Genomic DNA, 25,646 nt, shown 5'->3' on the forward strand with positions numbered 1-25,646 from the left:
AGAGATCGGGGAGGGAGGAGCCAGCAATATGTGTAAAAGGATAACTTACACTTTTTACTTTATAAGGCTCTGTATTATTTAAATGTTTACAAGCAAACGTATTCGTGTAACTTCTTACTGAAACTTTTAAAGGGTCACTTCTTCAGAAATAGACAATATCACAATTTTGGAAGGTTTTACAAAACTGTTTTTCTCTTTTTTATCCTATCAAGCTCCTAATCATTCATAAATTCAGTTAATTCACTCCAAAAAAATCAATACTTTTATTTATATTGTGGTACTACATTGCTATCATAGCAATCCCCACCTTTTAATCAATTATATAGACAACATTTATTAACAATTTATCTCTCTCTCCAGTTTTTAGAGCATCTTTATTCAAAAGTGGCCTTTTTTTCTTTTTTTTTTTTAAAAGTATATGTATTATGAAACAACCCCAGGTACACCCTAGGCAAAGATCATCCTTAGATGACAGAAAAGGGAACTAACATTTATTGAGCTCCCATGTGCCACGTACCATGTTAGATGCATAACTAGGGCTTAATCATCAACAGTCCAGTGAGGTAAGCATCATTATCCTCATTTTACAGGTGAGGAAACTAAAATTCACAGGACTTACGAAAACTTGCCCAACTTTCTCAATTAAGGGACCAGCGCCAATTTAAGCCTAGGTTCTCCAACTTGCTAACCCATACTCTTTCTACTGGGTAACTTTTAATTGTTAGGCGAGAAAACTCCAGCTCTGGGTAGGAGAGTGCCCTTCCCATGTGAGTTCTGACATTCCTAAAAATATTAAGCTTTTATTATCACTCCTAACATTTAAAACTCACACCCCAAATTCCTTACCTCCTCTGACTCTGGCAAAAGCTTAAGAAATTCACGTAATGTCTCTGATCCATAATGCTCACTCTTTCCTTGATGAATATCTTCCACAATGGACAGAGGAGACCTTGAAAAGACAATGATCAGATTCCGTTTCACACTGGCTGGAGTGCCAAAGAAACACAAGCCAGGGGAAATGAAAACAAACCCCCTCCACCCTCCCTTCCATTCCACCTCCTTCCCAGTCTGATGGGTGGTTTTGTGTCAGCGATCATAAGAGCCCAGGGAAAGCAGGGATCCTGATACACCAGAGGCCCCTTTCCCCAGAAAACCATCCTCGGGCATCCCAGAGAGGGCGAAGGTAGCAAGAACCACTGGGAGTCTTCTCTGGGAGAAGAAAAGCAGTTCTGTGGGACTCCTGGAGCCAGAGCCCTCTCCTTTCCACCTGAGGACACGTGAATTTAACAGTGTTTGACTCACCCATCCATCCTCCACTCATGGAGCAACACCTCAGGTGAATTTATAAATTCCCTGACATGTCAGGCATGGACAGATGCCCCAAGGTAATTCTCCCTGGACTCCAAGCCACCTGATTATGTTTTTATGGAGGAAAACAGCGGAAAGCGACACACACTTGGGGCCTCCTCAAGCCACGTGTCTAAAAACAATTTGAAAGTGTGAGGGATGGCTTTTCCTCATTAGAATCTGCATTTCGGCTCACACCCACAGACTCTGATGCTGACGAGCAGGGATGTGACTAAAGTTTCAAATGTGTGCAAAAATCTTACTTCTTAAACTGCTTTAGAAATATCCCAATGTTCATGCTCCGTTTTGCATCCAAGATAGTAATCTGGAAAAAAACAAAGACACGTAAGATTATTAAAGTATGAATAAGAAGAGTTGGAGGAAAGAAGAGAATTAAAACCTATCAAAATACAACACCAATTTTAATGTATAAGAGAGTAATTCCCAATATGTAAATCTGGTGATTAACTGATGCACCTAATATAGTTTTATGAATATCAAAATACTATTATCTCACCAAATTTACTTTCTGCAATATGTATTTCCCTAATGGTAATAATTACATATATCTGGGCTTCCCTGGTGGCGCAGTGGTTGAGAATCTGCCTGTTAATGCAGGGGACACGGGTTCGAGCCCTGGTCTGGGAAGATCCCACATGCCGCGGAGCAACTAGGCCCGTGAGCCACAACTACTGAGCCTGCGCGTCTGGAGCCTGTGCTCCGCCACAAGAGAGGCCGCGATAGTGAGAAGCCCGCGCACCGCGATGAAGGGTGGCCCCCGCTTGCCACAACTAGAGAAAGCCCTTGCACAGAAATGAAGACCCAACACAGCCAAAAATAAATAAATTTAAAAAATAATAATTACATATATCTTTTTGGGTTTTTTTTGGCTGTGCCATGTGGCTTGCAGGATCTTAGTTCCCTGACCAGGGATCGAATCTGGGCCTACATCAGTGAAAATGCTGAGTCTTAACCACTGGCCCACAGGGAATTCCCATATAGATCTATTTTAATATTGTATAATTTAAAATAAATTATATTAGCATTTTCTAAATTTTGCAATTTCCTCTTAGAATAGTACAGCCCACATTTAAAAGCCCTAATTTGGAAATAGATGTCTTAGCATAGCCAGAATCATATGAGATTTGAACTCTGAAGCTGTTGCAGAGTGAGTCCCAACCCTGAATCAGGGATGTAAAAGGACCAACACTGTTATTTTCAGAAACATAACAAAATTCTTAATATTTTTCTAAAGGAAAATTTTATTTTCATTGGGAAAGAATATGTATGTCCAGTAGCCCTTTTAGGAGGAGGTAAGAAAGCGTCCTACACTTTATTTACTCAGAATTTAAAAAGAAAAACTTTTGTGCTGTATTTTACCAAGTCTAAGATGCGTTGTTTTTGTTTATTGGCATATGAATATCTCTGGAATCAGGATATGTCTTATAATATATGGATCATCTTTGATTTAATAAAATATGGTGGCCATTCTAATGTACCATCCAAACCCAGATTTTGGCTGCAATAGATTTAAGCTGTTCAGAATTACAGTAGTCTCCCCTTACCCACAGTTTCAGTCACCCTAGGTCAACAGAAATCTGAAAATATTAAATGCAAAATTCCAGAAATAAACAATTCATAAGTTTTAAACTGTGTGCTGTTCTGAGCAGAGTAATGAAATCTGAAATCTCACGTCTCGGGACGTGAATCATCCCTTTGTCCAGTGTATCCTGCCCGTTAGTCACTTAGTAGCCACCTTGGTTATGGGGTTATTGTCACGGTACCACAGTGCTTGTTCTCAAGTGACCCTTATTTTACGTAGTAATGACCCCAAAGTGCAGGAGTAGTGATGATGGCAACTTAGATATGCCAAAAAGAGGCCGTAGAGAGCTTCCTTTAAGGGAAAAGGTGAAAGTTCTCAATAAGGAAAGAAAAAACTTGTATGCCAAGGTTGCTAAGATCTACGGTAAGAACGAATCTTCCATCCATGAAATTGTGAAGAAGGAAAAAGAAATTCTTGCTAGTTTTGCTGTTGCACCTTGAACTGCAAAAGTTAGAGCCACAGTGCAAGATAAGTGCTTCGTTACAATGGAAAAGGCATTAAATTTGTACAAGATATTTTGAGAGAGAGACCACATTCACATAACTTTTATTATAGTACGTTGTTATTGATGAAATAAAAATTCGTATTCTAAGGCAAATCAAGGAAAATGTAAACATAAAAATTTTTCTCTGCCCTTTGGCCTCCTCTTTCCCCTCTACAGGCATTGCGTATCTGCCTTATGCATCGACCAAACCTCCCCATCAGCAGAAATACCTGCTCAACCATAAAGAGCAACATTCTCCTGGCATCAACAAGATAACTCCTTAGGAGATAACCTTCCTTCTTAATCTTGTAAGGGGCCACCATGACCTATGACCCACTATTCGCTTTGTACGGGTATATCTGGACTGTGTAAACTGTCAATAATACGTCATTTAATGCACAGTCCTCTGTCTCAAAAATGTATACAACTGTGCTTTGACCTCTAATGGGCGGAACAGTTCTCAGAGCTTTCTGAGAGGCTGCTCCCCGGTTATAAACCTCAATTTGGCTCAAATAAAATTTTCTGTCTTTCTTAGATCAGCTGATCCATTTTTGTTCGCTGACATTATTGTTGGTCTATTTTGTTATTCCTTATTGTTGTTAATCTCTTACTGTGCCTAACTGATAAATTAAACTTTATCATAGTTGCGTATGTGTAGGAAAAAACACAGTACAGATCTTCCTCGACTTATGTCCAGATAAACCCACCATAAATTGAAAATACTGAAAAATGCATTTAATACACCTAATCTACCGAACATCACAGCTTAGCCCAGCCTACTTTAAACGTGTTCAGAACCTTTACATTAGCCTACAGTTAGGCAAAATCATCTAACACAAAGCTATTTTATAATAAAGTGTGGGACATCTCACGTAATTAATGGGATACTGTACTGAAAGTGGAAAACAGAATATGTGTCAGTGTATCGATTGTTTGCCCTTGTGATCGCATGGCTGATGGGAGCTGCTGCACCACCATTGCCCCAGCATCACAAGAGGGGCTGTACCGCAAATGGCTAGTGGGGAAAGATCAAAACTCAAAATTCCAAGAACGGCTTCTACTGTATGCCTATTGCTCTCACACCATCATAAAGGAGAAAAATCTTAAGTTGAGCCGTCATGGGACCATCTGTGTATATAGGGTTTGGTACTATCCACGGTTTCAGGCGTCCTCTGGGGGTCCTGGAACGTATCCCCCGCAGATAAGGGAGAACTACTATAATAATTTGGAAGGGTTTTATCAGACTAAAATTTAGACAGAATCTTTTTTCAGGGGGTGGGTATTGTTAAATACAGAAGCCATTTCTTTGGAAGTAAATATCCAGGATACATGGAAGAAAGATAACCTTAAAAGTCCGCAATTTTCCCCATTTGTTTTTTGGAAAAGGGAGACGAGCGAAATAGGAATGTTGTTATAAGGCTCTTTCTTTCCAAAGGTATGTGATACACTGTGAACAAAAAAGAAACAGGTTTCAGATTAAATTCCTGATCTCCGGGCCTGCTTCTGAGTTTATAAGAGGCAGCAAGTCTGTTAACCAAAGTTAATGGGACTTCCTGGCTAGAAGGTTAAATTTTTACAAGAGTGTGGTTGCCTTCTTTTGAAGACTAATCTTAAACAATCACATTATTTACTGTGCTAGGGGTTTATTTCATGTTAACACAATCACCTGCCAGCCATAAACTAAACTCCCAAGCTAAGAGGACAGGCTCCTTGTTGGAATTCTACCCACGGATTACAGTTCAAGTTCAGTGTAAAGGGAGGGGAGAGGAGAGGGGAAAGAAAGGGTGAGAATAAAACCTGTCAAACTTAACATCCTTTAAGAGGAAAGCTTTTACCAAAGAGAGGAATCTAAATTTAAGACAGAAACTATGTGCTTATTATAATTCACAAATTACAAAGTAGGAGCAAGTGCATTGATCTGGCTATATACATACATATATCCGAAGAGCTTTCTCTGCACTCACTTCTATCCAGAATGGGGGAAAAACTTTTTATATTTTTTCATTAAATTACCACCTCCTGCTACATTTAACCCTTGACAGCAGCACCCTCTCCGCCTCCACACCCAAGCCCCACCCTCACCCTCTTCACCCCTCAACCCTCTGGGACTCTGTATCCTCAGCCTAGATCCATAGCTATTATTGCTGGAAAAGTGGTGGAGAAATTACTGTTATTGTTCCTATTTGACAGATAAGGAAACTGAGCCTCAGAGATGTCATTTTATACCTTCCCCAAAGCAATACTGAACTGAAATGCCCCAGGGTCTCTCTGGTTCCTGTTCACTCTAGTTCCTGTGACTTTCAATATTGCTGCTGATACAGGAGAACAGAGAAGTAGGGAAGGTTCCCCACCAGCCCAGTATCCACATTGGGATGCTTCTCTGGGAATGGGGGCAGATCTGCAGAGAGCCATCCACAGAGACCAGCCGAGGCCCCTGGTGACCCCAGAGTTGTATCTGTGGGACGAAGGCCAGGACTCACGTTCTCACCAGCTGAGACGGCCGCCGGGAGTGGAGCTCAGGCAGGGAGTGGAGCTCAGGCCACGGGGAGCACAGGGGGCCACGCCTGGGGCAGCAGCTGTGTCACCAGCGAGGAAACTGGTCACTAATTTAAGGGAATCCGGCAACACTCCTAAGGGAAAACCTGGGCTGGCCATCGCTGAGCAGCGTAAGGGGGAAAACAAAGCCCAGCGCCTCCTCCAAACCACAGGAAAATGAGACAGTTGATAACACTGCAGGGACAGTGTCCTTCTCTCCGGGCATCCTCAGCTCTGCCCAGTGCACGGGCAGTCTCCTCTCAGAGGGCGTCACACTCAGCCTTCTAAAGCGGTGTTATTACACAGTCCTTTAAAGAGGGTTATCACTACATGTGTAAATTAGCTTATCTTACTTCCCAAAGGCTTGCCGGCAGTTCAGACGCCCAAGCGTGTGCAGCTAGAGGTGCTTTTGAGTCACTCCCAGGAGCGCACTCCTCGTGGACTGCACAGGTGGAGACAAACAACCCTGGGAACAGGGGTGAACTGACCTGGCCCCTCCCTCCCCACCAGTTCAATTAATCCGCACCTACTCTTCTGGACACCGCAGGCCTGCTGAGGCAGGTGTGCTCAGCACGTACAGAGCTCATGGCTTGTCCCATTAAAGGCCCACCCAAGAGTTACGCCATCCCTGGTGAACAGGGGAGCAAAGACGTCAGGCGATGTGCTCAGCTCATCCACCGCAAAGACGTCCCACCCACTCTCGTAACAGTCTCCCCACAGGCTGCCAGGCGGTGGGGCTGTTCAGATCCCTCTGAGTTACTGAAACAGCAGTGCTGCGTGCTCAGGGAACCATGTGAATGGCTACACCCCCAGCCCCACCTGTTCAAACCTCCATATAAGCTCTCCTCCTTTTCTTCTTCTGCAATTCTTGCACTCTCATCCATCCACCACAAAATCTGCCTCCAATATTCGTTAAAGGAAGAAGGAACTTTTCTTTTTTAGTTGCGGTAAAATACACATAACAGTTACCATCTTAACAGTTTTTATGTGTACAGTTCAGTGGCAATAGGTACATTCACACTGTTGTGGAATCATCACCACCATCCGCCTCCAGAACCCTTCATCTTGCAAAACTGAAACGCTGTCCCCATTAAACACTAACTCCCCACTTCCCCTCCCCACCCCCTGGCAGCCACCGTTCTACTTTCTGTCTCGGTGAATCGGATTACTCTGGGTACTTCATATAAGTGAAATCATACAGTATTTGTCCTTTGGTGACTGGTTTATTTCATTTAGCGTAATGTCCTTAAGGTGGAAGAAGAAATTCTTAAATCACTTTAGCTTCAGTTTGTCAAAGGAGGCTTCCTTACCTACTTAAGTAACACTAAATACTAGTTATTTCAATCCTATGTCAGATCTGAAAAGCAATATTTTAAAAATCTTCCTGTATCCACTAATATAGACTTAGCTTTTGGGTTCTGATGGTTTTTCATTCTTTTTAAATTTTTGGTTGGCTATTCATTGGGAAATGTCCCTCCCCCAGCTCTGAGGAAAAAAATGATAGTCCAGTTGAAGCTTTTTTTTCCCTTTCAAATACTCTACCTAGTTCTATAGTTCTCAACTGAGCATGTCTCAGAATTCTAGAACATTCTGGGACCATAACAAAAGTTGACAAAGAATGACTGATACCTGAATTACTGTGTGGGAGAATAACATTACTTTTCATAAACTTAGAAAAACCAATCTTCCTTCCTTCCTCTCTCTTTCCTGTCCTCTCTTTTTCTAATAAGCAATTTTTATTATTTCTTATGTGGGATAATTAACTAACACTAATTGTAATATTACCACAGACACCATAGTGAATGACCTCAAGTGTTTCAATGTTTGCATTTTCTTTTTCATTTTTAAATTTCAGTTTTATGGAGGTATAATTGACAAATAAAACTGTAAGATATTTAAGGTGCACATCATGGTGATTTGATATATGTATACACTATATACTTGTATACATTCCCTCCATCACCTCACATATTTACTTATTTATTTATTTATTTATTTTTTGGTGAGAACAATTAAGTTCTACTCTTTTAGCAAATTTCAATTACAGAATACAGCGTTATCAGCTATAGTTGCCAGGTTTCACATTATGTCCTTAGACCCTATTCATATTATTGTGTTTTCTCTGTGAACCCCTATTTTGACTTACCATACTGACACCTTATAAGATAGCCCCTTTGCTCCCTTGGTTCAGTTCTGTCAGTTCAGTTTACTTTCTTTGGAGGGTAACAAATGGCTAGGGCTATCCTTGCCTTGAGAGCATTTCAGATTCTGTAGGGAGACAAGGGTAGCCCCAACTAACCAGCTCCGAGGGGCTGAAGAGCAGTGCTAACAGATGGATGGGGGCTTCTCAAACGTGAGATCACCAAACTCGGAAAAGAAGGTGGAGTTTGAGTTGAACCTCTTTATTATTATCCCCAGTAATACCCTTTGTTATTTCTAATTACTAAAGTTTATTATTGTAACATCTGTAGCTTCTTCAAGTTAATTTTTGTCTAGCAAAGATACAAAGATAGTATTTCATAACCTCTTCCCCCTTTACTACATGTTCTAACTTACTATTTTAGATGTTGTTCTACCTAAATTCAGCCATTCCCAAACCCAGCTCTTCCCCGTCTCCCAGTAACTTCTTCCTTCGTAGTATAACGGAACTTATTTGTAGTGCTTTATAGGCCCTTTAAAGCCAGAGCCAACCTCATAATGGCAGGCCATTTCTGTAGGAGGTTATTACATTTCAAGGGAACATAATCTGATCCGTGGCATGTTTGAGGCTTCAGAATTATGAGCTGTGTGGCAGCAGATGGGAAGGCCACGTTTCCAGGCTCAGGATGGGTCTCCCGGCCAAACATGCTATGTATATGTATTCTCCAGTCCACACAGTTTCAACCCTGGACTCCACTTTCTACAGAGTGAATTGGAAGATTTATTACTGGTCCATGTTAGACTATCATTCTGCTGCATTGTAACTTCTTTAAAGAAAATCTAATGAGGGAAGAAAACAGCATGTACTATAGTCTTTTACCAAAAAAAAAAAGTATATATAATACTTCTAGCCATGTTGGAGATAGCATGAAAAATGGAAACTAATTCTGGGTAACCCTCTGTGATGTGACAATATTATCTAATCTTCCCTTAAATCCATCCACCTACACTACTTATCCTACCTGAGTACTGAGAAGTTGAAGAGTTAGATTATCTTATGATACACAGTCACGGCAATTTAATTTTTCTTTCTAGACTGCTATCTCGCAGATTAGAACCTACATGTGTTATAGATATCTGCACACCCACCATTCATAGCAGCATTATTCACAAAAGCCAAAAGGTGGAAGCAACCCAAGTGTCCATCAACAAATGACTGGATAAACAAGATGTAGTATATACATACAATGGAATATTATTCAGCCTTAAAATTCTGGTACGTGCTACAACATGGATGAACCCTGAGGACATTATGCTGAGTAAAATAGTCCAGTCACAAAAAGACAAATACTGGGACTTCCCTGACGGCCTAGTGGTTAAGACTCCGCTCTTCCAATGCAGGGGGTGTGGGTTCCATCCCTGGTTAGGGAGATAAGATCCCACATGCCACGCGGCCAAAAAAAAAACACAAAAAACAACTCTTCTGAAACTCTTAAATGGTTCCTTTAAAAAAAAAAATAAAAAAGACAGATACTGTGTGAGGTACCTAGAGTACTCAGGTTCATAGAGACTGAAAGTAGAAGGGTGGCTTCCAGGGGCTGGGGGAGGGGGGGGATGGGGAACAGCGTTTCAGTTTTGCGAGATGCAGAGGATTCTGTAGATGGATAGTGATGGCAGCCTTCCAACGACGTGGATGTTTCTGTGCCACTGAACTGTACGCTTACAAATTGTTAAGAGGGTGAATGTTATATATATTTTACCACCGTTTAAAAAATAATTGTTCAGTTTCAGGTTTTTTCTTTTTTTAAAGTTAAAGAAAAACAAACAAAAAGAGTAAAGACATGTACCTAGGGTGGAGAGAGGCAAAAAGAAAGATTCTTTTTACCTGAATTTTAGATCTGGCCTGAGAAATGGACGTCTGTGCTTCTGCCATAGGTGGGAAAAGATGCCACACACCCTGCCACTTCCTTCCATCCGTGGGTCTTAACCCCTCTTGAAGTCACTAACATAGAGCAGCAAGTTCCACACAGCCCCCTGAACTATCACCAGCCAAATAAACGTCCCCAGTTTATAAAGGACACTGCCCCTTCTAACCTGGTCAGCTGCCTCCCCAGGAGCGTGATCAAGCCAGACCCCCTTCTGTGTGTGACAGGGGCTTTCCTGAGACATGAGCTCTGTCTCCACGCACCCATCCACTCTTTTTTTAAAATGCTTCAAGGCCAGTAAGTAGAGCTAGGAAACACTGGTGAGCATGACCTACTGCCCAGCAAGGAGCCTCTGCTGGAAGCTGGGGCAGAGGCCAGTGTACTAAGGAAATGACTTCTTGCTCCTTCTGATACTGAAAGGATGCACTGAGAAATCAAAGGCCTTTGCATAAAGGAAAGAGCAGGGAAGGCCAGGTTCAGCACAGGAGGGCACTAAGGATGTCCTGAAGACTTCGTCTCAAATCATCTCACAGCTTACGCCTAATTCTAGTCCTAGGATTCTCCACATTTTATAATAAATAGACTCTTGGCTATTTCAACAGGGGACCATACCGCCAGCTTCAAGGGCCCCCAAGTGAATTCCTGAGCCAGACAGAGAAAAGAGGTCAATACTGTCAGCTCAAGAATTCAATAATGCAGAGAGCTGCTACTTCATTCCAGAGCCCTGCCTGCCCACTCTCTTATCTAGTCAGCTCTATCTTTGACCTATTTTCTCTGCTCCTTTACAACAGATTAAAAAATGATGCATTTCTGTTGCCCCCCCTTTTTTTTTTGTGGTGGGGAGGACAGCATTCTTTTCTTTTAACCCCGGTTTCCTAATTATTTCTTCTAGCAAATAGAGGTTTCTTAATTTACTTTCATGTTTCTAACCAGAGAGTACTTAGAAATGTAATTTTTTACAGTTTCTATGATGTTCGGTGACCTGTAGCTCTAAAGCCATGCTTTCACTTACCTTCTTATAACTTGCTAGCTTTATTTTATTTTTTTTTTAAAGATTTTTTCGATGTGGACCATTTTTAAAGTCTTTATTGAGTTTGTTACAATATTGCTTCTGTTTTTTTTTGTTTTGGCTTTTTGGCCACAAGGCACGTGGGATCTTAGCTCCCCGACCAGGGATCGAACCCGCACCCCTTGCGTTGGAAGGCGAAGTCTTAACCACTGGACCTCTAGGGAAGTCCTAACTTGCTAGCTTTATATTTTCCTCAAAGTAACACAGTTCCTGTTCACTGGAAATGTGCTTTGTAGAAAGTCTATCTGAATATAGCTTTATGCTTTGGCTCTCTGGAATCTGTTCCACAATGGCCAACACTTAATTCAGAGATCCGAAGAACGAAGGCCACCTCACAACACTTGTGGAACGAAAGCTGGAGGGAAAAATAAAGATAAAAGTCTAAGGATGTACACTATTTAATGATGTTATTAAATAAAAGGCACTTTGTCTCAGAAACCTCCAGTTAATCTCAGGTAACTGAGTTCAGGAGCTCAGGTTTTTGTTTCAATGGCGACTCATAATACTGGGCTTCAGCAGAATTGCTCCACCAGGGGAAACCAGGCAGATGTGCTGGAGGCAAGGCGCTGCCGGGAGGCCAGGAGCGAGGCCTCCAGATAGCATGTTCCCCGCATGAGGTCACCATCCTCTGGGATGTCTGCCAGGATACGGCTCGCATGCCTCTCACACTTTTTTGCTACTCAGCTCAAGCTCATCACTTCCAAAGCACGTTCACTTGCATTATCTTATTTCTCAGTGATTCTAGCAGGTTTTGAAATGTACACACGTCCCCAAACACAAAACAGTGCAGTGTGGGGAGAACCATCCCTCTGTGGACCATTCTTACCTCTTCTCTGCCCTCCCTGAAGGACGAATTTAAAGGCCCTCCTCGCCCAGAAGGGGAAGACTTGGTGGTATTTTCTTGCTGCCCAAACAGCTCCTCGATGCTCTTTGTATCAATTTGGTAGTGATGCTGCTCCCTGGCTGCCAAGGTCCAGATGTTGGTTTTGCCACGAACTTGCTCCTCTGGAATGGTTTTCCAAAAAAAGCTCCTTATCCGCTTTTTCTTACCGAGGTGGCTGTAGCCGTTCAGGTGGGAGGTTGGGGGTAGTCCTGGGGGGGGAGGGGGGACCGGAGGCCCCCCAGGCAGTGGAGGGGGAGGGGGAGGTGGAGGAAACCCTTTTCCTGAGTATGGGCATGGTGGAGGTGGAGGGGGTAGAGGAGGAGGTGGTGGTGGCGGCGTTTGCCCAATCATGAATCCAGCTGTCGTGGCAATATTCCCATTTCCTTTATCACTGACCAAGGAGACACAATTCATAACATGCATAGTACTGTTGCCTTCTAAGGAGATAATTTCTTGACCTTGGGGAAGCAGACAAGCAGACACCGACATCAAATTTGTGTCATACTGTTCCGCCCACTAGTCTGCCGCCAGAGCAAAGGCAACTGCGTTGTGTGTCATCTTCCAAACCTGCAAAGATAAAACAACTTTAAAATCAGTGCAGGAAAACATTGCTATACTAGCGACTCCCTTCCGAGGCCAGTGCCAGTCCTCCCAGAATAGTTGGATATTAAAATCAATGAGGGGCCACACATCCAAAAGAGAACTAAAAGGGACTAATACTTTTCTAAATGTGAACCAAATTTTACTACCTGGAAATGCTGCCAAAGCAGCAGCAATAAATCCAACCTGGAAACCTTCCATTCATCAATAAAACACATATTTACCAAGAACCCACAATAGGTTCAGCAAGTACTGCTCACTTTCTGAACAAGCTACTTGTTCATTAACTGGCTCGTTTTCTTTGGGCAGTGGATCCCCAACCCCTGGGGAAATTACCCAAATGGCTGCAGCCCTAGTGACTCTGTCTTTTTCCAGTACGGACATGTCCCCTACCCATTAGTGGGTCAAAGGGCATCCTCCACCTTGCACATCATAGGCAGGGCATTCGGGGATGATAAAATAATTGCCAAACTCCTTCCCCTGGAGTCAGTGCCATCGTCTTCTCCCTACACTTGGTGATTCTGCTCCCTCGCAAATAGAGAAAAGAACGCCGGACATGAAGATAAAAGGTTCCAGCTCTAAATCAAGCTTTACTGCTTACAATTTTAGAAAAGCCATTTTGCCTCACTAGATTTGGAGTTTCTCATTTGTAAAATTAGGAGGTTGGCACTGACCTCCACCGTCACTTCCGATGCAATCGTTTTGGGTTCTGGTTAAGCTCTCTGGAGCTTAACTCTCTGGAAACCACCAGAACTTCTCAGTGCCTCTTCTGCTTCTTCTGTGACACTACCAGCAGAGGAGACACACACACACAAGGGGATGCTGCCCGAATCACACCTGCCACACGGCTACCCCTTATCCACTCGGTCACTGACTTATCTTGGTGGCTTGTGTTTTTATTGACCTTTAAATGTTCGTTTTTGTTCATTTGTTGTGGACCTGATGTGAAAACAGGGGTCAAAATAACTACAGTTCTTCAGATGTGAGGACAGGTAAGTGGAGATGTAGAACACGGGGCCCTGTGTAGGCTTGTGGAATGAGCACCCCAACTATTTGGGTGTGTGAAAAGGGGGCTGTTTCATCTAGGTCATAAAGGGTCACGTGGAGGGGCTTTTTAGACTGGACTTCTGAGAGGAATTAGCTTTCTACAGCATTACTGTTCCAAGCTCATAGTTACACATCTTCATCAAACAATGCAGAATTCTGCAGGAGTAAATGGTCTGATATCACTAATTCAAATATTATTAAATCTTTTACACAGAATCATACACAAAAGGCAGGACTGCCTTGGGAGTAAGAGGGGAGACTCCAAGAACAGACTGCTTTTCCTCAGATCCCAGTTCTGCTACTTCTTTAGGTGTGCAACCTGGGGTGAGGTAGTTTATCTAACCTATGTTTCAGCATCCTCCTCTATACTATAACCATATACCATTCCATTGGTTTGTATGAGAATAAATGAACTCATTATGTGTACACCCTTACCAAGATGGTACATAGTTAGCCATTATTAACAACTGGTGTCACAGGTACATAAGATTTCTCTTTATTTTCACAGGCACTACATTTGCTTTAAAATATGTATTGGGTTTATAGGTAAAACGCTAGGTTACCCTTGGCTACTAGAATCATACCTTTAATATTTCCATTCTCTGCTTTCTAAGTTACTAGGTTTGTGAGCTCTGTCCCTTTTCAATACTCAGTGATTGTATATTGTTATCTCTACATTACAAGAACAAATGTTTTTATGAAACATTTAAATATTTAAGTTCTGAAAATTACGTATGGGTAGAAAATAGCATTTCCAACTATTTACTGGATAATTTTTTTTTTTAGCATTTTAACCGCTTTTAAGTGTACATCAGTGGCATTAAGTACGTTCACGTGTTGTGCCGTGTTATCATGGGATAATTTTTTAGAAAGTAAAACTGAAAATATTTATCCAAGCCAACTTACAGCTCACTTGAGATGCAACTAGCTTTTAAAAGGAGTTTTCATAATTATCATTAGGGGCATAGCTAGGCTGCTTTCATAGTTGGCATCCCTAAAGCAAATGACTCACTGTCAATTACAGTTTATAGTTACATCTGAACTCTTCTTTTCTCAAGACTGTACAGGTAATCTTGGCAGTTTATCCTTACATATTTTAAAATACTTCTGTACATGAAATATCTCATGTATTGAAGAATTGCTAATCCTCCAATTCACCTCCAATTCCAGATATGCTGACTTGTTTATAGATTATCTCTGTTAAGAACGGTGATAAGCTAAAAAAGTCTCCAACCTAGAAAGCAATAACTCACTCAGTGCTGCATTAGTATATGCACAGCTGTGCCATTAAACCTCACAGAGCAAATGTAGAGATACTAAGAAAGAGTGAAAAAGACCATGCCCTCGGAAGTCGTGCAACACCATCTTCTAATACCAAAGCCCCAAAGCATGTGAGTCCTTTAGAGTCTAGTCTGTTTTGCAGAGGAAGTACCAGATTAAAGCTTGTCCAAGTAAAAAGTGACACACATTAGCTATACATCAGCAGGATTCTAACCACTGTCACGTCTCAAGAAAGAATGTTGTTTTAGAAAGTTAAAGGAACAAAAGAAAATTTACAACATTGTTCCTGGTATGTTGTCTGGCTAATTTTTTCCCAGGGTAACATACAAGGATCCTAGGCCCCCAACAGCTTCTAATGAATGAGTTCTCCAGCAATGATTAGCTAAGATGCTAATGCTTTCACTACAAGCCTCAATAGGGCTTTGATAGGGTTTTCCCCCTTGGGCCAGGATTTCCAATGTCAAAGAGATGGCAGGAAAAAGAGAGTGCAGACACACATTCTAACCCTTTCCACAGTCTCACGAGATATTAAAACAGAGGATACACAAAGAATATTCGATTAACTATGCTACTGTCCGCAGTAAAGATGCAAACGCATACTCTCCAAATATGCTAGGAGAACATAGGTGATGCAGCAGCCCCAAAGACAGCTGTTTCACACAGCGGGCAGCCGCAGGCAAGGACAATGGAATTAGCCTTAGGCTGTATCTGGAAAATGTCAAGTGTCCCATCAATCTCCCCAGGGCAAACAGAGACAGGCTTGTATTTAACATCTCACCTACAGGTTGGGGACCTCAGCAGCAGCAGGGCGGATGGCTGCTAAGGTTGACAAATGCCCAGCCCTGAGTAAATTGTACAGCTGTCACAGTAAGTCTCTGAAGATGAGAACTTCTGTTTGAGTCCCCTGGGTGCTAATCATGACCCATTGGGGGTAAGTCCCAGTGAAGGCCCCTCCTGGGGAGGCTACTAGCTCAGCTGAGCATCTCCCAACTGTGTGGATTTTTAATAAGGGGATGCTGTGGCCATGTACCTAGCCTTTAGCTGATCAGCAAGCAAAAAGTCTTAGAATGAGAAGGAGAATAAGGGTCTTCAAAGAAGCCCTGTGGCCCCTCCTAAACTCTCTTGTCTAAATAGCCAGGATTACTTTGCTCGTGGTGTCAGAAACATCGTTGAAGTTCTATTCTCTTCAAGGGAGTGGGTGGGAGGGAAGAAAAGAGTAAGTATGCTTAATTTCACAGTGTATTTAGGAGGAAAACACGTTTCTGAAAGCCCGTTTAGGGCTCAGAGCTATCCTGAAAAACAGTTGCTCAGCTGGTCACTCACCCCGTAGGTCAGCAATAATCAGAAGTAAACTCCACACCAGAAAAACCTTTTCCCCTTGATTCCCGACATGTGTCACAGATGAGGTGGGATCAGGAAAGGCTGGCCCACACCCTTCTGATGACAAACGGGGGCAGAGCAAGCCGGGTGTGGAGGAGAGGCAGAGGAACACACGGCCCTATTTTACTGGGGGGAGAAGAGAGGGTTGGGGAAGGGACAGGCCATTTTTAAATATGGAGTTTTTGCTCTCCACCAACTCACTGGGAACAGGCTCCTCCCCAGCCACCTATCTTTCAAAATCTTTCTGGGTTATTGAACACAGCACGTCAACCCCACAGTCAAACCAGAGCTGGCAACATCCAGCTCTTCACCTTGGCACTCTCGCCAGCAGTGGAAGGACCCAAGATGTTTCCAGCCCGCGCGTTTAATCTGCCGCCGCACAACAGAAGCAATCCACAGATGCCCCCGAGCGCCACACCCTGGGAGCAGAGGAAGAAACGCCTGTTTCTGAATGCGCATTTTCAGCTTCTCTCAATGTCCCCAAACAAAGCAAACGGGTGCCAAAGGATGCTCTAGAGAGGAAAGGAAGCGCTCGCGACTCATTCCAGGAAGGCAACTGTGGGTCAGGAGACGAGAGGGGGGTCACAGACGGCCGAACAGCAGGCGCAGTTTCTGTGCAAACAGCTGTTTGAAAACGGACTCCTGGGTCCTGAAGAAACTCGGCGTGGGGGACACCGGGGTCCCGATTTCTTTCGCAGAGTCTGGACGCCCTAGGTCTCTGAAGTGGCGGGCGGTCCACCGCGTCCTTCCGCCCCCAACCCTCGGCCCGCGTCCCGCCCCAGCCACTCACCAAAGCGCCACCGGCTCGGCCGCACGAAAGACTCGGAGGGCGCCGCGTCCGTCCGAGTCCCCGGGGAGTCCGCGGGCCGCCAGCCCCAGCGCGTCCTTATCTGGGCGGCTGCGGAAGGAGTGAGAGAGCGGGCGCCGGTGCGCGGCCCAGACAGACGCCCACACGCGCCGCGCAGGCTCTGCGGCGGGGCCGAGGCGCGCGCCGGGGAGGGGCCGCCGCCCGCCGCGCGAGGACACGCGGGTCCACGGGGCGGACGCCGGGGCACGGCGGAACCCTCTACCTCCCGCGGGCACCGAGCGCGCGCGCGTCCTCAGGCAGAAGCTTAGTGGAGCTGCAGCCGCACTAGCTCGCCCCTCCCGGAGCCCCGCAGGGATCGCCGGCCCCGCCCCTCGCCTCGAGGGCCCCCGCCTCCCCCGCGGATCCCCGAGGCCCCGCCCCCTTCGCGGGGGGCCGCCGAACCTGGCTCCTCCGAGCGGAGTGGGGGGCTCACTAGGGAAGGTGTCACTGTGCTTGAAGCGAAAGGGGGATCTCCCAGTTTGCGGGCTCCGCCCCCTCCTCGAACCTCCGCGGCGACACCTCCCCACGTCTGGGGTCCGGGTCCCGAGCGCGGGGGAGAGAGCCTTACGGCCGCAGTGCGGAGCAGCCAAAAGGAGCGGGGAAGAGCCGGCGAGAAAAACACAGAGGGGAGACTCCTGGTGTTTGGTCGGAGGATTAAACCGAGAGCCCGGTGTCCCCGAGCTGGGGCACTGAAGAGGCTGGAGATGACCCGCCAGCCCACCCACTTCCTCCCTAAACTTCCACAAGCGCAGGGCTCAACTTCTAAGCTGAACTTCGCACGGGCAGAGCGAACGTGCCAGAGCGAGTACCGCCTTGTCCTCGGTCCGTATCACCCGGACGCGGTCCTGGCCAGCCCCGCACCACAGTCAGGAGGGGCAAGTCGTGGCTCCCCCGCTGGCCAGGGACCCGGCGCGGGCGCCCCCAGTTGCTCGCTCTTGGACGGGCGGGGATCAAGTGGGAGCTCAGTTTAGCCAAAAGTCCTGGCAGCTAAAGCTAAATCAGCCGGCCCAGGTTTAACCCGGAGGCGGCCCGGGACCTAGCTGGTCCAGACGCGCGCGTCTTCCCCTCAAAGGACGGATGGCTGTCCTCTGCGGCTCAGGGAGTGCAGCCGCCAAAGTCGGGGGAGCTCAAACCTCCCCAGACTTCCCGGTGAGGCTCGAAGGCAGCCGAGATTCAGTGCCACAGCCCTCGGTCCTGACGGATCCCCGCCCCCGGCCCTCCGGAGCCGAGGAGGCTCGGTCCCCGGGTGCCCCTGAGCAGCGATCGCTCTGCCTGGGCCGTGCGACTCACTCACCCGCGGCTGGCGCTCCCAGCGCGCGCTCCTCTCTCCCCGCCGCCCGCGGTCTCCCAGCGCCGTCGCCTCCTCCTGGGTCACTGCAGTCAGGGCTGCTCGGGGCCGCGAGGGGGCAGGGCGGCGCGGGGCGGGGCGCGGCCGCTGCCTCAGGTAACAATGCTGCAGACCAGGCTGCTCCCAGCGCCAGCTGCAAAGGGCAGCACGCCCTTTCCAGCTCGGCCCTTCCTCCCTCCCGCCCTTGAGCGCCAACATCGGCGCTGCGGCGCTCACCTTCACCTGCGCGGGGCCCCGGAGGCCTGGGAGCCGCCACCCGGCAGGCAGCTGCCAGCACCTGAAGGCTGGAGCGGGGCGGCCACCGAGGAAAGTAGGGGCGGCGGCGGGGGACAGAGATGTACGGACTGTGAAGAAGAGCTAGGTATCCTCGTGGAACCAGCCAGGGGAGGCGGCAAGCTGGATATGAACCGGCAAGTGGCTCCACAAAGGAGCCTCTGCGGCAGCCTCCCCGACACCCTCTCCTGCGCACACACATGTGCGCACACGCACACTCATTCACGCTCAGCTCAAACCCCGCGCGCACACAGGCCACCCTCTGCCCAACACACTCGTTTTTCCCTGGAGCAGGAGGCAGCATCTGGGTGAACTGTCCCAGCCCGCGTGGCCGAGTCCCAGCCGGGCCGGAGCTTCCCAAAGGTCAGCTTCTCCCTGGGACCTGCCATCCTGCAAGTTTGTTACTTTTCTTTTCTTTTCCTTCTTTCTTTCCTTCTTTCTTTCTTTTTCTTTTTTTTTAATCTCCTCAATGATGATGGTAACAGAAACCTTTCAGTTATATATAAAAGAAAAAGTCCACTCCAGGACTGATCACATGAACAGATGCTGTCTGGGAAAGGCTCCTCACAGGAGGAAACCGGGGAATGGTTTTATCGCATCTTTTTTCAAAGTGACTTATGATGCCAGGCAGTGAGAACCGAGTAATCAAAGAAAACCTATCCGCAGAGAACCGACTGATCTGAAATCAGCTGCAGGGGTGGGGAGGCGCCCTCTGCGGGGATGAAGTCATTGCTGCCTTTGGCTCTGTGCTCCCAGTTAACAGACCAGGGCTTATCCAGCCTCTGGAGCCTGATGACTTCCGCCTCTCCACCCTGGTCCACAGCCCCTGAACTCACAGGACAGAATTCTCAACCTCCACAGGAATAGAAAAAGAGACGCTATTAGGGTAAAAACTGAAAACAAACAAACAACCAAAAAGCAAAATTCTGCCCACCAACAGCCCATTTTTTAGCCATGGACCGGGCTGACGCTAACCATCAAGAGAAGTAGATCCAACTAAGACCACAGAAAATCTCAAGGAGTGAGAAGTGTAATAAAAGAGAAAGCCCCATGCTCGGGGACTTAATATTAACCCCAAAGGAATACTGACTGCACAGGCAAAAGTTAAATTACAGAATATCAAAGTGAGGGCCTAATGGCATCCTCTCCTTTTCTTTTATGTCAGTCTCGCCAGATGAGGAGTCGAGCCACTGCACACTTCCTGCTTGTCAAGTCCCCCTCCAACCTGGGCTTCCCTACAATGTACTGAGTGTGCATTCTAAAATCAGTCACTTTTTTGAAGGGTCAAGTCCAGTGACCCGTCCTCAGCCCCTCAGCCCTTTGATGTCCTGCAGCATTCTGGCCTACAGGCCTTCTCTCTGCCTCTTCTGCTGACCCTTCTTGTCCTTTGAGGACGGTAACCAGATTCTTCCAACTCTTTATTTCCCATTATCCCATGGGTACTGCCTTCTGACTTCAACCTGAAGGGGCCCAGATTTTGTGGGGCCTGAAGCTTGTGTAACTCATGAGGGAGTTTTAAAAGAAAAACAATAAAAACTTATACACCAACACAACAGCAGCTACGCCCTTTTGGAAGTGTCTGGGGAAAGTTAGAGGCACGAAAACTTGAGCTCCGAGGTAAACCCACTTCTGATTTCACCTCTATGTCAGGGATTCTTGAATCCATATTGTCCCTGTAATGATTCAAGTCCAAATTCATTGTCCAAAAGTCAACTCCTCTGTCTCTCAAAACTACTACTCTTCCGGCCTGCACCCCTTACTTAAAGATCTGACTTTTAAAATTCGAAATCCCAGCTTTCCCTTGGGTTCTTTTCCTCTTTTACATTTTTTATATCCAAGTATTTGCCAAATTTGTTGCTCTTTCCCTAGTAAGATCTCTTCCATCTGTACTTTACATCCACTGCCACTACACGTGCCCTAATTAGAGGAAAGGGGAACTGATGTTCATTTGCTGTTGGCTATGTGTCAGGCATCACACTTGATTCTCACAACCATCCTAGAAACCCTACCTTCTGTGTTGTCTGGCTTAGACAAGTGAAATCGGACTGGTGCATCCACTGCCTCAGCCATCTTTCTGCCTCTCCCCTCTTCTCCCTACTCTGCTGTCAGGTCAGTGTTTTTAAAAGTCTGATTTTGGGCTTCCCTGGGGGTGCAGTGGTTAAGGATCCGCCTGCCAATGCAGGGGACACGAGTTCGAGCCCTGGTCCGGGAAGATCCCACATGCCTCGGAGCAACTAAGCCCGTGTGCCACAACTACTGAGCCTGCGTGCCACAACTAGTAAATCTCGCACGCCTGGAGCCCATGCTCCGCAACAAGAGAAGCCACTGCAGTGAGAAGCCCACACAGCACAACGAAGAGTAGCCCCCGCTCGCTGAAACTAGAGAAAACCCGCACGCAGCAACGAAGACCCAAAGCTGCCAAAAATAAATAAAATGAATTTAAAGAAAAAAGTCTGATTTCACCACACTACGCACCTGTTCAAGCCTTCTGTAGATTACGTAGGTGCCTACGGGGAAGGCTGCCTCTAGCAGCATGCCTCCATCTTCACGATGTGAAGCGCCCCATTTCACTCTGTTTGTAGATGTTTTTTTTGGTGTTTTTTTGCGGTACGCGGGCCTCTCACTGTTGTGGCCTCTCCCGTTGCGGAGCACAGGCTCCGGACGCGCAGGCTCAGCGGCCACGGCTCACGGGCCTATCCGCTCCGCGGCACGTGGCATCCTCCCGGACCGGGCACGAACCCGTGTCCCCTGCATCGGCAGGCGGACTCCCAACCACTGCGCCACCAGGGAAGCCCCTGTAGATGTATTTTTGATGCATTTGCGGGTGGAAGTGAGATCCACATCCTTTTACTCTGCCATCTTGATTCCCTCCCACTTCACTCGAGCAGCATTTTGTGCTACCCCTGAATGTGACAATGCTTACTTTGATTCTTCTTTTCGGTGTTGTGCATGTGAGGTGGCCAAGAAGTACTTGAATAGAGCAGAACACAGCTCTCATGTAGAGTCAAGATCCTGATGCATTGGATTGGAGGCTGCAAATCCAGAGGACGATTTATTCTTCATTTATTAATTGTGAGCCACACCTTCATCTCACCTAAGATCGTGCTTGGGAGTATACACTACCAAATGTAAAATCGAGAGCTAGTGGGAAGCAGCCGCATAGCACAGGGAGATGAGCTCGGTGCTTTGTGACCACCTAGAGGGGTGGGACAGGGAGGGTGGGAGGGAGACGCAAGAGGGAGGGGATATGGAGATATATGTATATGTATAGCTGATTCACTTTGTTATACAGCAGAAACTGACACACCATTGTAAAGCAATTATACTCCAATAAAGATGCTAAAAAAAAAAAAAAAAAGGACGCGCCATTCATCTGTATCTCAGCAACCTGCCAGCCACCCTGTCTGCGAGGAAGGCTGGAGAGACTCCTGAAGCCAAGCCGCCCAAAGTCAGCGCAGCCCTGGAGCTTGTGGCTTGGAGCTGGCTGTTGCTGCTACGTCCTGGGCTCCTGAGCCTTGGTCGGTGGCCAGCCCACACTCCTGCAAGCAAGCCACACCTCCTGGGAGTGTGCCAGTGGCTCAGAGTGGCCTCCCGGGTGCCGGCTGCAAGCCCTACTGAAGAATTCTGTTTGCAGCTTGCTCCTCCCTCTCCCCAGGCTGTCCCTTCCAGATCGCTCCATTTCCTTTGCCCAGTTCATTTCCTTTCTTCCAGCTTCACCTCCTCAGCCCTGAGAAGCTTTCATTTTCTCCTACATCAAGCGTTTTGGGTTTGAATCTGTCATTAGGAGCCATGAAACAAACTTTCAAACCAAAATGAAGCAAATGCCAGGATGCATTCTAAAGAAGACCTCACAGCTCTAAGACAGGCTTATTTGCTCAAAGAGTAAGTCTAATCCATGAGCTGACTTCATGGGCCCTTTGGGGACCACAGTGGACACACTGAAACGAGTCCCCTCTGGTATAGGATTAAGGCATCAAACTCATTTTTATTTTTTTATTTTATTCTATTTTTTTAACATCCTTATTGGAGTATAATTGCTTTATAATGGTGTGTTAGTTTCTGCTGTACAACAAAATGAATCAGCTATACATATACATATATCCCCGTATCCCCTCCCTCTTGCGTCTCCCTCCCACCCTCCCTATCCCACCCCTCTAGGTGGTCACAAAGCACCGAGCTCATCTCCCTGTGCTATGTGGCTGCTTTCCAAAGCTATCTATTTTACCTTTGGTATACATGTCCATGCCACTCTCTCACTTCGGCCCAGCTTACCTTTCCCACTCCCCGTGTCCTCAAGTCCATTCTCTAGGTCTGCGTCTTTATTCCTGTCCTGCCCCTAGGTTCTTCAGAACCATTTTTTAATTTTTTTTTAGATTCCATATATATGTGTTAGAATATGGTATTTGTTTTTCTCTTTCTGACTTACTTCACTCTGTATGACAGACTCTAGGTCCATCCACCTAACTACAAATAACTCAATTTCCTTTCTTTTTATGGTTGAGTAATATTCCATTGTATATATGTGCCACATCTTCTTTATCCATTCATCTGTTGATGGACACTTAGGCTGCTTCCATGTCCTGGCTATCGTAAATAGAGCTGCAATGAACATTGTGGTACATGACTCTTTTTGAATTATGGTTTTCTCAGGGTATATACCCAGGAGTGGGATTGCTGGGTCATGTGGTAGTTCTACTTTTAGTTTTTTTTGTTTTAGTTTTTGTTTTTTGTGGTACGCAGACCTCTCACTCTTGTGGCCTCTCCCGTTGCAGAGCACAGGCTCTGGACGCGCAGGCTCAGCGACCATGGCTCATGGGCCCAGCCAGTCCGCGGCATGTGGGATCTTCCCGGACTGGGGCATGAACCCACGTCCCCTGCATCGGCAGGTGGACTCTCAACCACTGCGCCACCAGGGAAGCCCTATTTTTAGTTTTTTAAGGAACCGCCATACTGTTCTCCATAGTGGCTGTACCAATTCACATTCCCACCAACAGTGTAAGAGTGTTCCCTTTTCTCCACACCCTCTCCAGCATTTGTTGTTTGTAGATTTTTTGACGATGGCCATTCTGACTGGTGTGAGGTGATAACCTCACTGTAGTTTTGATTTGCATTTCTCTAATGATTAGTGATGTTGAGCATCCTTTCATGTGTTTGTTCGCAATCTGCATACCTTTGGAGAAATGTCTATCTAGGTCTTCTGCCCATTTTTGGATTGGTTGCTTTTTTGATATTGAGCTGCATGAGCTGCTTGTAAATTTAGGAGATTAATCCTTCCTCAGCTGCTTCATTTGCAAATATTTTCCCCATTCTTTGTCTTTGCATCTTATTTATGGTTTCCTTTGCTGTGCAAAAGCTTTGAAGTTTCATTAAGTCCCATTTGTTTATTTTTGTTTTTATTTCCATTTCTCTAGGAGGTGGGTCAAAAAGGATCCTGCTGTGATTTATGTCATAGAGTGTTCTGCCTGTGTTTTCCTCTAAGAGTTTTATAGTGTCTGGCCTTACATTTAGGTCTCTAATCCATTTTCAGTTTATTTGTGTGTATGGTGTTAGGGAGTGTTCTAATTTCATTCTTATACACATAGCTGTCTAGTTTTCCCAGCACCACTTATTGAAGAGGCTGCCTTTTCTCCCTTGTATATTCTTGCCTCCTTTATCAAAAATGAGGTGACCATATGTGTGTGGGTTTATCTCTGGGCTTTCTAGCCTGTTCCATTGATCTATATTTCTGTTTTGTGCCAGTACTATACTGTCTTGATTACTGTAGCTTTGCAGTAGTGTCTGAAGTTTGGGAGCCTGATTCCTCCAGCTTTGTTTTTCTTTCTCATGATTGCTTTGGCTATTCAGGGTCTTTTGTGTTTCCATACAAATCGTGAAGATTTTTGTTCTAGTTCTGTGAAAAATTCCATTGGTAGTTTGATAGGGATTGCACTGAATCTGTAGATTGCATTGGGTAGTATAGTCATTTTCACAATGTTAATTCTTCCAATCCAAGAACATGGTATATCTCTCCATCTGTTTGTATCATCTTTAATTTCTTTCATGAGTGTCTGATAGCTTTCTGCATATAGGTCTTTTGTCTCCATCGGTAGGTTTATTCCTAGGTATTTTATTCTTTTTGTTGTAATGGTAAATGGCAGTGTTTCCTTAAATTTTTTTCAGATTTTTAGTCATTAGCGTATAGGAATGCAAGAGATTTCTGTGCATTAATTTTGTATCCTGCAACTTTACCAGATTCACTAATTAGCTTTAGTAGTTTTCTGGTAGCATCTTAAGGATTCTCTATGTATAGTATCATGTCATCTGCAAACAGTGACAGCTTTACTTCTTCTTTTCCAACATGGATTCCTTTTATTTCTTTTTCTTCTCTGATTGCTGTGTCTAAAACTTCCAAAACTATGTTGAATAATAGTGGTGAGAGTGGACATCCATGTCTTGTTCCTGATCTTAGAGGAAATGGTTTCAATTTTTCACCATTGAGAACGATGTTGGCTGTGGGTTTGTCATATATGGCCTTTATTATGTTGAGGAAAGTTCCCTCTATGCCTACTTTCTGGAGGGTTTTTATCATAAATGGTGTTGAATTTTGTCAAAAGCTTTTTCTGCATCTATTGAGATGATCATATGGTTTTTATACTTCAATTTCTTATTATGGTTTATCACAGTGATTGATTTGTGTATATTGAAGAATCCTTGCATTCCTGGGATAAACCCCACTTGATTATGGTGTATGATCCTTTTAATGTGCTATTGGATTCTGTTTGCTAGTATTTTGTTGAGGATTTTTTTCATCTATGCTCATCAGCGATATTGGCCTGTAGTTTTCTTTCTTTGTGACATCTTTTTCTGGTTTTGGTATCAGGGTGATGGTGGTCTCGTAGAATGAGT

General features: G+C 45.5%; 1 protein-coding gene across 8 annotated transcripts in view; it reads right to left on the bottom strand.

Annotated features, from left to right (window-relative positions):
• The window catches only part of FHDC1 (FH2 domain containing 1), a 41,482-nt gene extending 22,873 nt beyond the window's left edge, over window positions 1–18,609 (bottom strand). Inside the window, exons 1-5 of one of the 8 annotated variants that reach the window (XM_089912317.1) lie at window positions 18,435–18,609; window positions 13,260–13,524; window positions 11,929–12,552; window positions 1,611–1,672; window positions 847–949 (exon numbers count right to left, since the gene is read on the bottom strand). In XM_089912317.1, the coding sequence (XP_089768443.1) occupies window positions 847–949; window positions 1,611–1,672; window positions 11,929–12,474 (711 nt within the window). In that variant the 5' untranslated portion in view covers window positions 12,475–12,552; window positions 13,260–13,524; window positions 18,435–18,609. The other 7 variants (XM_089912316.1, XM_089912313.1, XM_089912314.1 and 4 more) reach the window with 7 other exon arrangements.
• Window positions 18,610–25,646: the final 7,037 nt, after the last annotated feature.

This window comes from Delphinapterus leucas, chromosome 5, assembly GCF_059928025.1.
Source record: "Delphinapterus leucas isolate spDelLeu-1000000601 "Yukka" chromosome 5, BTC_Dleu_Yukka2, whole genome shotgun sequence".
Classification (NCBI taxonomy): domain Eukaryota; kingdom Metazoa; phylum Chordata; class Mammalia; order Artiodactyla; family Monodontidae; genus Delphinapterus; species Delphinapterus leucas.